The sequence below is a fragment of the Dendrobates tinctorius genome, unplaced genomic scaffold (assembly GCF_039654945.1).
Source record: "Dendrobates tinctorius isolate UK_male_01 unplaced genomic scaffold, ASM3965494v1 ptg000159l, whole genome shotgun sequence".
NCBI classification, from domain to species: domain Eukaryota; kingdom Metazoa; phylum Chordata; class Amphibia; order Anura; family Dendrobatidae; genus Dendrobates; species Dendrobates tinctorius.
This window is the reverse complement of record NW_027361826.1, coordinates 17,479,877-17,492,556: the sequence shown is the minus strand read 5'-3', so window position 1 is coordinate 17,492,556 and position 12,680 is coordinate 17,479,877. Positions and strand designations below refer to the sequence as shown.

The 12,680-nt window shown below is 40.2% G+C and overlaps 1 protein-coding gene across 1 annotated transcript in view; it reads right to left on the bottom strand.

The window, feature by feature from the left end:
* Nucleotides 1-5,407: 5,407 nt before the first annotated feature.
* CACNA1I (calcium voltage-gated channel subunit alpha1 I) overlaps nt 5,408-12,680 on the bottom strand; it is a 665,843-nt gene continuing 658,570 nt past the window's right edge. The window contains exons 34-35 of the mRNA XM_073549592.1: nt 10,996-11,192; nt 5,408-10,903 (exon numbers count right to left, since the gene is read on the bottom strand). Coding sequence (XP_073405693.1) covers nt 10,220-10,903; nt 10,996-11,192 — 881 coding nt within the window. The 3' untranslated portion in view covers nt 5,408-10,219. The remainder of the gene's footprint in view (nt 10,904-10,995; nt 11,193-12,680) is intronic.

Sequence of the window (12,680 nt, the reverse complement as noted above, 5' to 3'; positions counted from 1 at the left end):
ATATTAAGAAACTTTAGTTGTGGTACTTCTACACTGCAAACAGGCAGAGTCAGAAAAAAGTTTAAGGAGGGTCATCCACACACCCTTAAAAGAACCAACTGGAGTGCATAATTCAAATATTAAAGGGATGGTCCACTACAAGTAGGGCCAGCAATCCCCAGCATCAGGAGTACATGCATCATGCCAAGGTGAGACTCAGCCCTGGCCTCCACAATGTTCACCCACTGTGCCATCAGGGAAATACAGCATTCCTGGACACAAGTGCATGTCCTCATGTCAGTTGTTAAGTGGACAATCTTGAGTGAGTTGATAAAGGCACGGGTGATGTTCCTGGACATGTGTCCTGTTACAAGGCAAGGACACCACACAGTGACAAATAGTGGCACCTGGGGACCAAATACCAAGGGACGGCTGTGTTGGCGAAAATCTTCCATGCATTCAAACCTAAAGGCAACATTTGAATGGCAATCAGCCAGGAAATGTGCTCATTTAGTGTTTGGGCCTGTGGATGGGTGGCTGGGAACTTTCTTTTTCTTTCCAACGTGTGGGGTAGGCACAACTGTACGCTGCACTGGGACAAGGATCTGGAAATACCTGATGATGGTGCCTCAGAATGTGCAAGGATAAGTGCAAGGTGGGAGACATCTGTGTCAGTGTCATGGACAGGGGATTGGGAAGCACCTAGCACAGGGAAAGAGGCAGTGATGTCACCGGCTGGCACCAATTATGGACCCAGGTGTTTGGCTCACCAAGTTGGGTGCTTAGATGACATGTGCCTGATCATGCTGGTGGTGGCTATGTTCTTAGTGGTCAGGCCCTTGTTGAGCTTGGCATGACACAGGTTAAAAATGACCATTTTTTTAGTCTCAGAACTCTCTTGTAAAAAGTCCCTGACTGAGGAACATCTAACAGTTTGACGGACATATTCATGAGTGTCGGTGATCTGCGAAACAGTTATCCGCCTTCTCCCTCTGGTCACCCCACTACCTCTTCCTTTTTTGGTGCTTCTGATCCCTCCCGCTCAGTGCTGATGGCCTCTCTCTGCATGCCAGCCTCCCAGGTTGGGTCAGAGACTTCATCATCCATCACCTCGTGTTGCACCATTGCACCCTGGTCCTCCTGAATTGGTGACTTAACAACAACCTGACTTATTGGCAACTGTGTCTCATCATCGCTGCAATGTTTAGTCGGCAGCAACTTAATTGTTGATACTAGTGGTTAGGACCATCTCGACTGGGTACCCCTTGGTCCTGGTGAGATGGTTTTTACGCTTTTTTTTAATTAAAAACAATGTTCACTAAGTACCCTATGTTAATTATATGCACTATTGCTTTTTACTTGCGTATGGCGGGGTAAATGTTCGTTTTGTTTCTATCGTAGGTTTTGTCAATTTACTGTAATTGATGATGATAAATATGTGCAAAGGTTTGTGAAAACCATTTTTTGTCCACCATTGCTTTGGGTTGAGATAACTAATGCATCATATGGTCAGTATCCTAATATTGTAATATAAGGTTTTGGAGCACTGAATAAGGGATTCTCAGTTAAGAAATTTTTTTTTTAATAATTTGAAAACATTCATTATTGCTATTTTATCAATTAATTTTAGTATCTGATTGTATTCTTAAAGAGATTTATGCGACATAACACCAACTGCAAATCTTTAGGACCTTATCAACTCCCACCAATCAGCAGAAAGATTGATTGTTCTTGTCTATGGGCTGTATCTGGTAAGGCTACTTAACTATATCCACTTAAAGAGGACCTATCACTTGCCATAAAAAAATTTTTCACTTGGTGTAAATAATGCTCTTCTCCTGAATTTGGCGATGTTTTTCTTTTGTTCCTGCTCGTCTCCGCTCCTGAGATATGGCCCTCTCTTCTCTCTATGCAAATCTAGTCTTGTCCGCCAAATGAGTGTGGTACTCGAGAAGGCTCCCATACAGAAGTGTTGATGACCAACATCCACTTTACATGCAAGGAGTAGATGACCATATCTCAGGAATGGAGACGTGCAGGGACAAAGGAAAAAAAATCAAGATTCAGAAGAAAAGCAGCATTTATATCAGGTAAAAAATTATATATATTATGTCAAGTGGGAGGTTCTCTACAAACAGGGATGAGTTAGAGTACCACTGTTTTTTATCATAGCAAAAAGACTCCTTTAACAGTTTGGCACTATGGAGTAATAGGCCTGAATTGAAGAATTTGGCAAAGCTGTATATTCTGCTGATCAGTCCCATTTTATAGCACATTTATGGTTATACCTCAATATTGCATCCTGTAGAGTCTCTATAAAAGATTGTCCAGTTTATACCACCATTGATAATACAAGTCTTCAAATGAGCTGATTGTGGAGGTGGTTCAGGAACGGTGAAGAACTTACTGGTACCTGTTATGTTTTACCTGTCTTTGAAATGCATGGATGAACTTGGTCCTTCAGAGATAGAGCTGTCCCTCATAGCATCTTTTTGTAGTGGCTAATAAATGTGAGTCACAAGCAGGCAGAAAACGCACGGATACTGCATTGTCTGATTAGAGGTGAGTGTTTTTAAGCCACTTTTTCTGCACAAGGTTCAATACATCTCTTTTCCCATCACAAGTATATTTAAAAACTAGTGGCGTCCAGAGAATTTGGATCTGATATTCAAATAGCATCCATCAGAAAAAAGAAAGAAGTTTTCCAGCAGCCATAAAAATTTCAACATTTATTGAGTATCCATTCCATAGCTTCACGAGTGTGTCACGTCTTCCTGGGAGACCTGGGGGTAGAAGATCACTGTGTACTGTGAATCATTGATCTTACATTTAACCTGTGTGTTTGGGTCCCATATTAAAAGAATTAGGTTTCCTTTGCTACTTTATGAGGATAATGACCCTTTCTATTCTGGTCAGAAACTTGCAGGTCCATTTTCAGCTTCTTTTTATCTGGTCATTATGTCTCCCTATAAAATCTGACCAGACCCTCTCTGTATTGCCATTGAAAGCTCTGCTTCCTAGCTCCATAGAGACGAGGTTCTCATTTGGAGATCGTTGTTGCTATTAAGAGATTGTTGCATGCTGTTTTGGGGTGTATGCTTTCCACTTAATTCCTATTCCCATTTGATTAATACCTGCCTATCCTTAGCTATATACCTCCCGAACTTTGGTGAGTGTTTTTGTTTGTAAGCTGCTTTTTGTTATCCCTGTTTGTATTATGTGTTTATACACTAAGATTTCTGTCCCAGGCCTCCTGAGAGAGGGGAAGGGCACAGATCAGGGTATAAAAGGACATAGTAAGGTCAGAGACTTGGGACTCTCTACCATCAAGAGTACCTCCAGCAAAGGGTTAGTTAGGGTCCCAGTTCCAGGGACAGTTGGACGCCCCCCTTCCTTATCGAAGACCATCACAGCATGACAATAACACCATGGCAATACTTGGTGCTATGTAATGGATGCCCAATAACTTCAGCAAATCTTATTTTTTTTATCTCAGAGGTGGAATTACCTCAAAGAGAAGTAATAACAAATAGAAATCTTTATTAAAACAAAGGGTCTGATTCATTATTGCATTTTTGCTTTTTCTTCTAGTTTTTGGCAGCTTTCATCTGTTTTTCATTTGCAACATATCCTTTTAATGTACACAGTTGACTAGGAGGCACAATACACCTATAGTGATAATCTCCTGCTGATAAAACACTGATTTAGCAACACAGCCTAGTAAATGACGCATTGCTGAAATCAGGGTCTCTACCCCTACAATTCCCTGTGCAACTAACTTTACTAATCCTTTAAAAATACTCTGAACATTTTTGTACTGCATTTTGGGTCAGCCACACACAAATAACATACGGTATATTGTTTGGGCTTCATTCAGATTTTGGATTTTCTTCTCTGTGTATGAGAAACATCTTTCATCAGAGCGCTGGATTCCGTTTTGTTCTCTGTCTCGTCTGGTCTACATTTGCCAAACTTCTCCTAAGGCCGGGGTCACACTTGCGTGTGCAATGCGAGAAACTCGCGCGACTCTCTCACATCAATACCCAGCACTGCTGCCGGCACTCGGGACCGGAGTGTGTGGCTGCATGTATTTCTATGCAGCTGAGCGTTCCGGTCCCAAGAGCATATTGATGCAAGAGACTCACACGAGTTTCTTGCATTGCACACGCAAGTGTGACCCCGGCCTAACCATTAGGCTATGTGACACTGAGTATTTACAGAAGATTTTTCTGAAGCAAAAACCAGAGTGTTGGCAGCAATAACACTGCTTAAAATATGTGCGTTTTTGTCTCTTTTTAACTTTCGGTTTTGACTAGTTTTGCATTTTTTTCCCTGCTCATTTAAATGGGTGAATAACGCTGCAAAGACACTAAAATGATTTACATGCTGCAGATTTGAATAATAGTGCAAATCCGTATTTAAAAAAAATAAGCATCGTGTGCATGACATTTCAGAAATATCTTTTACTTTGTTAGTTCTGTAAGGTGGAACGTCTTTTACCCTTGAAAAAAAGTGACAAAAACGCAGTGTGTGAACTTGAAATGGATATCTAGTTCTCGCATGGATCTAATTTGAGGGCTATCCTTTTCTTTCACAGGCCCATTCATTTCAATAGGCAAGTTTGCGCCACCAATAGAATCAAATGGAATTTTTTAATTTTTTTGTTAGGAAAAAAAAAAGGATACAAGATCATGCGGTGCAATACAACTGAGATGAGTTCTACCTATGAAGAACAGGCAGACACATACAGTACATGAAACATGGACATCTGGATGAGGCCCTATGTTAAGGTTTAGCCCTACTGAATGACCATAGAACAAATTCTAAGCCTAGGGTCACATCACCGTATTTTCTCTCATCTGAGAGATTCAGGCCGATCATATCAATGAAATTCTGATCAAACACTGATTGGAACTTGATCACTTGATCAGAGTGTGATCTGATTTTCTTGGACCTTATGAGAATCTAATGTGGATCTACTTTACACCTGCAGCAAAAATCCAAGGGTACAGCCCCTGATTTTGGTTGTGGAAATAGAATTCTAATCTGACGTGTATAGAGTTGAACATATATGACTGCCGGCGAATATTCTATTTGCTAAATTCGCCGAGCATAGCCGGACGCCATTGGAGTCAATGGGAGTAGAGATGAGCGAATATGTTCGGAAACTATCATCAAGCATAAATTCGACACGAATAGGGTACAAACATGGCACGAATATGGCAAATTCAGATTCAGCAATCGTTTACCGAACATATTCGCTCCTCTCTAGTGTATATGACTTCTTACTTTTTCCTGGTTTTGTGCGCATTTTTGGATATTCCGACATTTTCATACTTCATGTCAACACAATAACGGTACCAACTTCATTTGTGTGCAACGTCCTGTAAAATAAACTTTTTTTTTTTTAACAAAGACCAAGAAGAACTCATAGAAAAACAATTTGTATTTATTATGAAATAGTAGATTTCATCCAAAAACTCAGCACTCCATCAATGGAAAAAATTAAAACAGCTAATGGACACCGAAGTCCAGAAGTCACAAGAGAGACAGACATTTTAGGTGAAATTGCTCCTTTATGTTAGACACGGTAAACATGTCATTTAAAGTTCCTTTTTAAACAAAGGTTTTTAAGGGCTGTTTACGTGTCCTGGTGGCCGCGGATTTGATCTGGCTCTGCAGGGAACTGTCCTTCCATGGTCAGGGGAGGAAAAGGAGGAGAAGGTTAGTTGAAAGTTATTTACCATCTGAAAACCAGGTTGTTCAAAGCCCTTTATTAAAGAACCGCTGAGTAATGGATCAGAGAGTTTACAGGCTCGGCATATGGATGCCGTCTTTCCAAATGATCAAAAACTAAAGTGAGCATTCATCATCTATTAAAACATAACTATAGGAACATCAGTTTAGAACATGTGCTTGAGTGAAAAGTTGTGATTTATTGAAATGTTTTCTATTTCATATGGATTCCCAAAAGATCGTCACCTTGGCCGGAGCACTATTCATGTTGTCTACACCGATATCCAAGCTTTAGTGACAAGATGGACACTGACCAAAATCCTATTCAAATGTCCATCAAATTTCATGAATTTTATACATTGAGAAGTGTTATGGCTGAAAGCGTTGGCAATAGTGATGAGCGAGTATGCTCGTTGCTCATGTTTTCCCGGCCATGCTCGGGTGGTCTCCGAGTTTTTGGGTGTACTCGGAGATTTAGTTTGAGTCCCTGCAGCTGCATGATTTGTGGCTGCTAGACAGCCTGAATACATGTGGGGATTCCCTAACAAACTGGCAATCTCCACATGTATTCAGGCTGTCTAGCAGCCACAAATCATGCAGCTGCGGCGACACAATCTCCGGGCATGCCCAAATACTCAGAGAACACCCGAGCAACGAGCATACTCACTCATCACTAGTTGGCAACCTTAAAATTGTTCCATAAAATGAAGTATTTTTCCCAGAAAAATATTGCAATTACACATGTTTTATTATACACATGTTTATTTCTTTTGTGTGTATTGGAACAAAAAAAAATGAGAAAAAAAAGCAAATTGGACATAATTTCACACAAAACCTGCAAAATTGACAAAATTGTTGACACCCTCAACTTAATATTTGGTTGCACACCCTTTGGAATAAATAATTGCAATAATCCGCCATGTCGAAGTTGCCTTTTTTTGTCTCTTTTTTTTTTTCTGTTGTTCCAATACACAGAAAGGAAATAAACGTCTATAACAAAACATGTGTGATTGCAATATTTTTCTAGGAGAAATACTTCATGTTCTGGAACAAATTTAAGGGTGCCAACTAGTGATGAGTGAACGTGCTCGGCTAACGTGTTATCGGAGCATGCTCAGGTCTTATTTGAATATCTTGGGTGTGCTCGGATAATATATTCGAGTCCCTGCGACTACATGTTTTGCGGCGGTAGACAACCGCAACACAAGTGAGAATTGCCAAACAAACACGATATCCGAGCACATTCGCTCATCACTAGTGCATACACTTGACTGTATAACTCAATAATAACTATATTTTTGTCACTCATGTTCCTTTGGTGGTATAATACCAAGGGGATCATTACCCCTAATTTGTAACATCCCATAAGATCATTGCTTTGATAAGCCTATCTACTACAAGACTGCACATTGTTATAATATTATCAGCCCAAAAACTTCTTATCTGTTGGGCACCATGCTATTACACACAGCTGTATTTTGCCTACTTCGAAAGAGGGCTACCATACTGTGATCTGAATCAATTTTTTTTACAATACATGCCATAAATATTAGAAACATAGTCTTAGTAGTGCACATAAAGAGAATCTGCCACCAGGGTTTTGCGATTCCACCTCAAAGTACAATGATGTAGAGACAGAAAGCCTGATTCCAGCGATGTATCACTTTCTGGGCTGCTTCCTGCAGTTTTGATAAAATTACTGTTTTATCTGCTGCAGATTTAGCCGTGTATAACCCCACCCACACCACTGATTGGCAGATTTCTTTATACACTGTGCATTGACAGAAAACTGCCAATCAGTGGAGGGCACGGGATTATATAGAGCTCAGGAATAAGGAGGACTACCTGGTAGCGGTTTCACTAGTTCTCTAGTGATAATCTCCTGCTGATAAAACAATGATTTTATCAAAAACTACAGAAAGCAGCCATGTAAGTGACACATCGCTGGAATCGGGGTCTCTGCCTGTACATAATGCCACTCTTAGATTAGATGGCAAAAATCTGGTGAATATCAGTTCAGGTCTCAGAATGCCTTCTATAATGAGAGAAGTGACCATATTTGTAAAATATGGAGAGGAATTGTAAGTTTGTGCTCATAAACGGAGTTAGTAAAATCAACATATGGTATTTTTGCAGTACAAAATGTTATCATCACCCCACGCTGTGCAATTTGTTTTCATGCTTTAGATGGAAAATTTATAAAAGTTGTCTACAATGTAAAAATTGACTTTCGGTCAATGCCTATGTTGTCGGATTTATCTGGCGTTTTACAACGGATGGTCTACATTTAGGATAGACCATGAATATAAGATCGGGGAGGTCCAACCCTTGGAAAACAGCTGATCACTTAAAGGAGACCGCGTTGCCATATCAAGTGCAGGATCTACAAGAGGTTCGGCATGTGCCAACTGGATCCAGTCTGAATCCCAATATAACATTGAAAAAACGGCATTTTTCACATAGCGGCAGTGGCCACACCAAAACACTGATAGGCAGAGGTGAAAAAAGTCAGACTGCCCTATCTAATATCCTTAGGAAAACCCATCAGTTCTAAAGGGCTGGATGACCCCTTTCATTTCCCCTTGCTGTCCAGATGTAACTGATTTCAATGTTTTATTGTAAAAGTGGTAATTAGGATGAGACATCGATTCATAGCCATTAAAATAGGTCATCAATGTGTGATCGGTAGGTGTGCCAACCGTATGATCCTTCATTGCTTAGTGGGAAGAACGGGACACACTCCAGCGAGCACCATTAATGTGTATGCAGGTACATTAGCGGATCCATACATGATGGTGTCCATGGTACTCCAAATCAGGTCTGAAGCACAGTACCAGGCACTGCCGTACATATGAGGGCGCTTCTTCACTTTGCTGATCACATGACCCCAAATCACACATTTATGGTCTATCCTAGGCATAGCCCAATGTGCTTTTCACTGCCAACCTCTTAACATTAAACATTAGTAAATGAAGAGGTTGAGGTAACCACCACTTTATATATTCCTCTGTTCTTTATAAATGTGCAGGCTTTTTTTTTCTGTATGTCCACTAGCCAAATGACGTAGGTGCACAGAGCCTAATTACAGTGATGTGTCACTTACTAGACTGTGTGCTGCTGTTTCAATAAAATCAGTGTTTTATCACTGAAGGACTGTGTTTCATAATCAAGTGTTCTATGTAACCCTGCCCCCAACACTGATTAGCAGCTTCACACCAATCAGTGATGTGGGCGGGGTTATAAACAGCTCAGCATTTGAGCACAGCTGGATCTGCAGCAGAGAAACTTGTGATTGTATCAAATTGACAGCAAGCAGACTGGAAAGTAACACATCACTAGAATCAGAATCTCTGCTCCTACATTATGCTGTTCTCAGATTACAGAGCAAAAACCTGGTGACGGACTCCCTTTAAGCACATCTATAAAGAAATAGGAGTCCCTTAAATTATATAAACTGCACCTGAGTAGTATGAACTGTGTCCCTCAAAATAAATATGACAAAAATGGGAAAAAGGAAAGTCTTATCCGGCTATATCAATATCACCACTCACTTACGGTACATGTCAGTCAATGTACCTTTACATTTATAGAATTTTGGACTGGCACTAAAAACGTATGTACTGTATTTGGGGAAAATGGGGATAACCAAGTAAAACTCAACCTATCAAGCTCCACTCGTCACATTGTATGAATGTGTGAATACTCCATAACACCAGCAGTAACACAAGTAACTCTGCACCTGATGGGTGGAGGTCTATCATTATGAATGACACAGACTCTTTGATTCCATCGGGTTCCATTATTTGCATTCTGGTTTTGAAAAACTCGTCCATGCTGTAATGTTATGGTAAGAAGCACGTTCCTACTTAGCAGCTTTATATCCTTCTTCATCAGTGTCTCCAGGGCATAGTAGAAACGTCATGATAGAGGATAGGAGGATATGAATATGAATTTGCAATAGATTGTCAGCAATTTGGTTCCAAGAGACTGATCAACAGAAGGAATGTCCCTAACGAATATCATCTGACGATCTCTATGCATGGGACTCACCAATAAGAAAATCAATGTTTAACCCTATTCAAGGCCATTAACTCAACTCTCCTCCACCAAATATTTGTATTGCCACATATAGATACCTTTATAATACAAACTTTCAAGAAGTCCCAAGCAAGATTAAAAATAAAATATATATATATATATATAAATAAAATAATATATATATATGTATTATATACTATATGTGATAGCCCCAGAAGCTGGTTACAGTACAGCGGTTCTTCCACTTCAGAGCCTGAGAGCTCAGCCAACGTCACCCGTCATCTCCTCTCCGGTTGCATTGCTTGGCTGGCTCACACAGTGAGGTAATGTAGTGTTTCCTGCTGGTCTGGTTGGGAGCCCTAAGGCTATTCCCACCCATAACAGAGCTAGGAAATGATCTTTCAGGAAACTAACCTGCCACCCACCCAAAAAACGAAGCACACAAATATTAAAAAAAAAAAAAATCTCATCTGTTTCTTCGACTATTATTGCCAAAATCCACATTTCCTGAGACACTACTGGTAGGAATTCCTCTTTCCGTAGCTGGTAATTTTGCAGAACTGCTACAACTTTCTTGGGTTTCTGAAGGAGCAGAAGTTTGGTAAAAATCCATCACCCATGATGGCATTGAAAGGAAGCCCTGTGGATCAACTGCGTAAAATTGCTTTGCTCCTCTTACCCTAGAGGAAGCAACAGATAGACTGTTTACGCTGCTGCATTTTTTCATTACACCACCAGGTGGCGTTAAGGAGGGAGGTGGTGAAAAGAGGGATGTGAGGGATAAACTACTAAAAGTCTCTGAGGGCTCGCTTGTGCCTCTTAGGCTTCCTCCAGCCCCTTCTTCATCAGAAGGGTCCATAGAGTCATGAAGAGTACATCCAGGACTAGTGCTACCACCACTGCTATGGCTCCGCTGATGCCTGCGAACCTTCTGAAGTGCAAACCTAGGACGGTTGGTTCTCCTCTGTACCATGGATAATGAAGAAATAGGAAGAGTGGTACGATGTGATGTAGGAGCTACTCGGAGATCAGGGAGGTCCAAGGTGCATTGCGGAGAGTCACTTAGATTTAAACTATCCTCCAGAGTTGTCTGTAGGCTATCTTCAGAGGTTGGGCTGCCACTTTCAATAGATGAATTGCTTTCTGTTGTCTGAAAATAAGTGAAATCTGCTTAATTTACTGAAAAAAAGCAATGTAATTACATTTGTCAACATTTTTTTACTTTTTTAGAACAAAACTTACCTGCCTAAGAAGTGCACAGTTGACATCAGTTGAACGTAGCGTTGCCCAAGAATCCGGAGGAGAAAGTTTGGGGAGACTTTTCTTGAGGGTATGATCTTCTGAATCAGAATCTGTGGTAGGTATAGATGGATGGAAGAACTCTGCCCGGACTGGTAAAAGGGGAATCAATGAGTCTGATGGGCAAGGCTGAGAAGAAACTGGAGGAGCAAAAATTCAGAATGGGAAGGGAAAAAACAAATGGTTAGTATCACTATCATGGCAAGCTTGTTTCTAATTCAGCAATGCAAGGCTATATATTATTATTTTTATTAATATTAGTCATAGTTGTTATATTAAAACAGATGGGTCTTAAATTTTTATGACAAAAAATTTAATTTTGTTATATAATATGATTAGTTCTGGCGGGAGTTGAGAATTGGATGCTCTATGGTGGGGACGTCCCGTCAAATATAAGAAGGCATGAACCAAAGAACTCCAAAAGAAAGTAACAGGAATAATTCCATACTAACAAATGGGCCAATGTTTCGGTCCACAGAGGACCCCAAAATTTAAACAATGGCACAGCTTTTGGAAATTAATGTGGCATATCTAAAATGGTGTGTTAAATTCTGCCAATTTGATCTAAAGAAAGTCGATTATGTGTGGTGGCATAAAGTTAAACAAAAGTAAGAAATGGCAAATTTGTCATCCAGCATGAGCCATTATAATAATGGTGTATCCATTCTTGTTCTAAACTGTCTAAATTAAAGACAATACTAATAATTGTGCTTCAGTATTAAAGAAAAGCTGTCTGTTTTTTCTACTCCAAGAGCAGCATGATGTAGGGGTAGATTTTCTGATTACAGCAATGTATTCCTTACTGGGCTGCTTGCTGTAGTTTTGATAAAAATCACTTTCATCTGCTTCAGATCTAGCAGTTCTCTGACTGCTGAGCTCTGTAGACCACACCCACACTACTGATTGGCAGATTTCTGTGTATACTGTGCATAGGCAGAAGGCTGCCAATAGTCATGAGGGCGGGTTTATCCCAAGCTCATGAATATGGAGGACTACATGGCAGCAGGTTTACTCTAATGATAATCTGCTGCTGCTAAAAAAAGTGATATAAGCAAAACTGCAGCAAGTAGTCCAGTAAGTGATACATTGCTGGAATCAGAAGTTCTGTCACTACTTCAAACTGATCTCAGATTAAATGTCAAAAACCTGGTGACTGATCCCATTCAAATTTGCACTGTATGGCACTTATCTTCCAAACTGTTAGCAGGAACAGAATTCTTAAAATTTTAAAATTAATTTAATTTATATCTGGCTACATTATGATTTTTTTTTATTTATAAGGGTTGTCCAATTCTTCTTATTCTCTATGTTTTTACCCATTAAAATAATAACACTTATGTTCTCCTCCTGTGCTGGAAGGAGGCCAAGCAGCGCCAGCTTCACTGTTCATTCCTACTTCCTACAAATCATCCAGAGGAAGTGAGAGCTGCTGCTTCCTTCTCACTTCCTCCGGAAGTCAGTTATGTCTGTAGGCGAGTGAAGCCAGCGCTATTTGGCCACAGGAATCCTGTGACATAACAATGTCACAAGATCCCCAGGAGAGACATTGCCAACACCGCTGTAATGCTGCCGGTACTGGCGGTGAGCTTAAGTGTTATTATTTTACTGGGACTAACATAGTGATTCAG